At 38.3% G+C, this 1,296-nt stretch overlaps 1 protein-coding gene across 1 annotated transcript in view; it reads left to right on the forward strand.

The window, feature by feature from the left end:
- The first annotated feature begins 6 nt into the window (after nt 1-6).
- Nucleotides 7-1,296, forward strand: part of LOC147819325 (uncharacterized) — a 3,279-nt gene continuing 1,989 nt past the window's right edge. The window contains exons 1-2 of the mRNA XM_087173059.1: nt 7-89; nt 766-788. Of these exons, the coding sequence (XP_087029185.1) occupies nt 20-89; nt 766-788 (93 nt within the window). The 5' untranslated portion in view covers nt 7-19. The remainder of the gene's footprint in view (nt 90-765; nt 789-1,296) is intronic.

The raw sequence follows: 1,296 nt of genomic DNA on the forward strand, positions 1-1,296 counted from the left end.
TAAGATCCACAACACAAAGATGGCTGACAATGGAAGTTACACCTGTACTTTCCCAAGAAAACAAGTTTCCCACATTCGACTTGTTGTAGGTGAGTATGTTTATAAAACAGTTTGGAAGACCGATGTGTGACACGCTTTTTCCACAAAGGGACTTTAATCTACCAGGAACAGTTCAGAGTATTTGTCGAGAGCAGTGACACTAGTGACAGATAACATTAAGATCACATGGAGAACACCAGTAAACACATTGCTTCAGAGCGTGCAGGGAAATCCCACCCACTTCTCCCCAACACGCTCCAGTACTAAAGATATAAGTAAATACATCCAGGTCACTATTGTGCTGCCAACTCTGTGATTGTGACTCTGTGCAGCAGAGATGTGGTGTTGGGCTTTAGCACACTGCTACATAACACCTGTCTGTGGTCACAGGTACAACAGACCACACCTGACCACACCCAGCTGGGATCATGGGTATTGTAGTCTACTTCTTGACCTGTAGAGGTCAGTGCAGCTCCACATTTCTTAATACAAGCTGTGGAGTTACACTTTAAATATTAATATATTATATGTGACAACATTTATCCAGAACCAGTATGTCAGCCTCAGTGACGCCAGATAATCTTTTTACCTCACCACACTTTAGATGAGAAATTATATTCACCAAACAGGGTAAAATAATCCTTTTTTTTTTAAATTGCAGGTCTGCCATGTTTATCAATATCACACAATCACTCTAACATAATGATGTTGTGTTTTTCCCTTTAGATCCTGACCCAGAGCGCTTTATCTTAACCTCTTATGGCTCATTACAGTCAAGTGCATTTCCACCTGTTTATACACTCATCTTCAATGTTCTCCTGTTCAAAGATGATGAAGAGCTGATGCATGTCCTCAGCATCACTCCAAAGGAAACACTGTGGTCTCTTATGTTGTGTTAGTCTTATTTCTACCCCAAACATAGATGGATGTGTTAAGGATCACACAAAGAATAAAGTCAAAATATAGTTTTTCTTAACTTTTGATTATTCATTAAAATTTCAGTAAACTGGTTATAATATGGACTATTAAGCTGAAATTCACAGGATCTCTTCATCAACTTGTTTACAACATTTGTCCCAAATGTCACATTGATAGACAGAAGTGTCTCTGAGATATTTCAGAAAGTGCAGTACAGAGCATCTCCATCAGATGACTACAGAGCTTTATAAAACCTCTCCAAAGTCACCAAATAATGAAGATAAATGTCTTTTATGACTCTGAAAAATGTCCCTAAATGTTAAAGTTGACTAAAAGAAG

This window comes from Seriola lalandi, unplaced genomic scaffold (assembly GCF_002814215.2).
Source record: "Seriola lalandi dorsalis isolate HSWRI2012SDOR001 ecotype SW California unplaced genomic scaffold, Sedor1 jcf7180002054024, whole genome shotgun sequence".
NCBI lineage: Eukaryota > Metazoa > Chordata > Actinopteri > Carangiformes > Carangidae > Seriola > Seriola lalandi.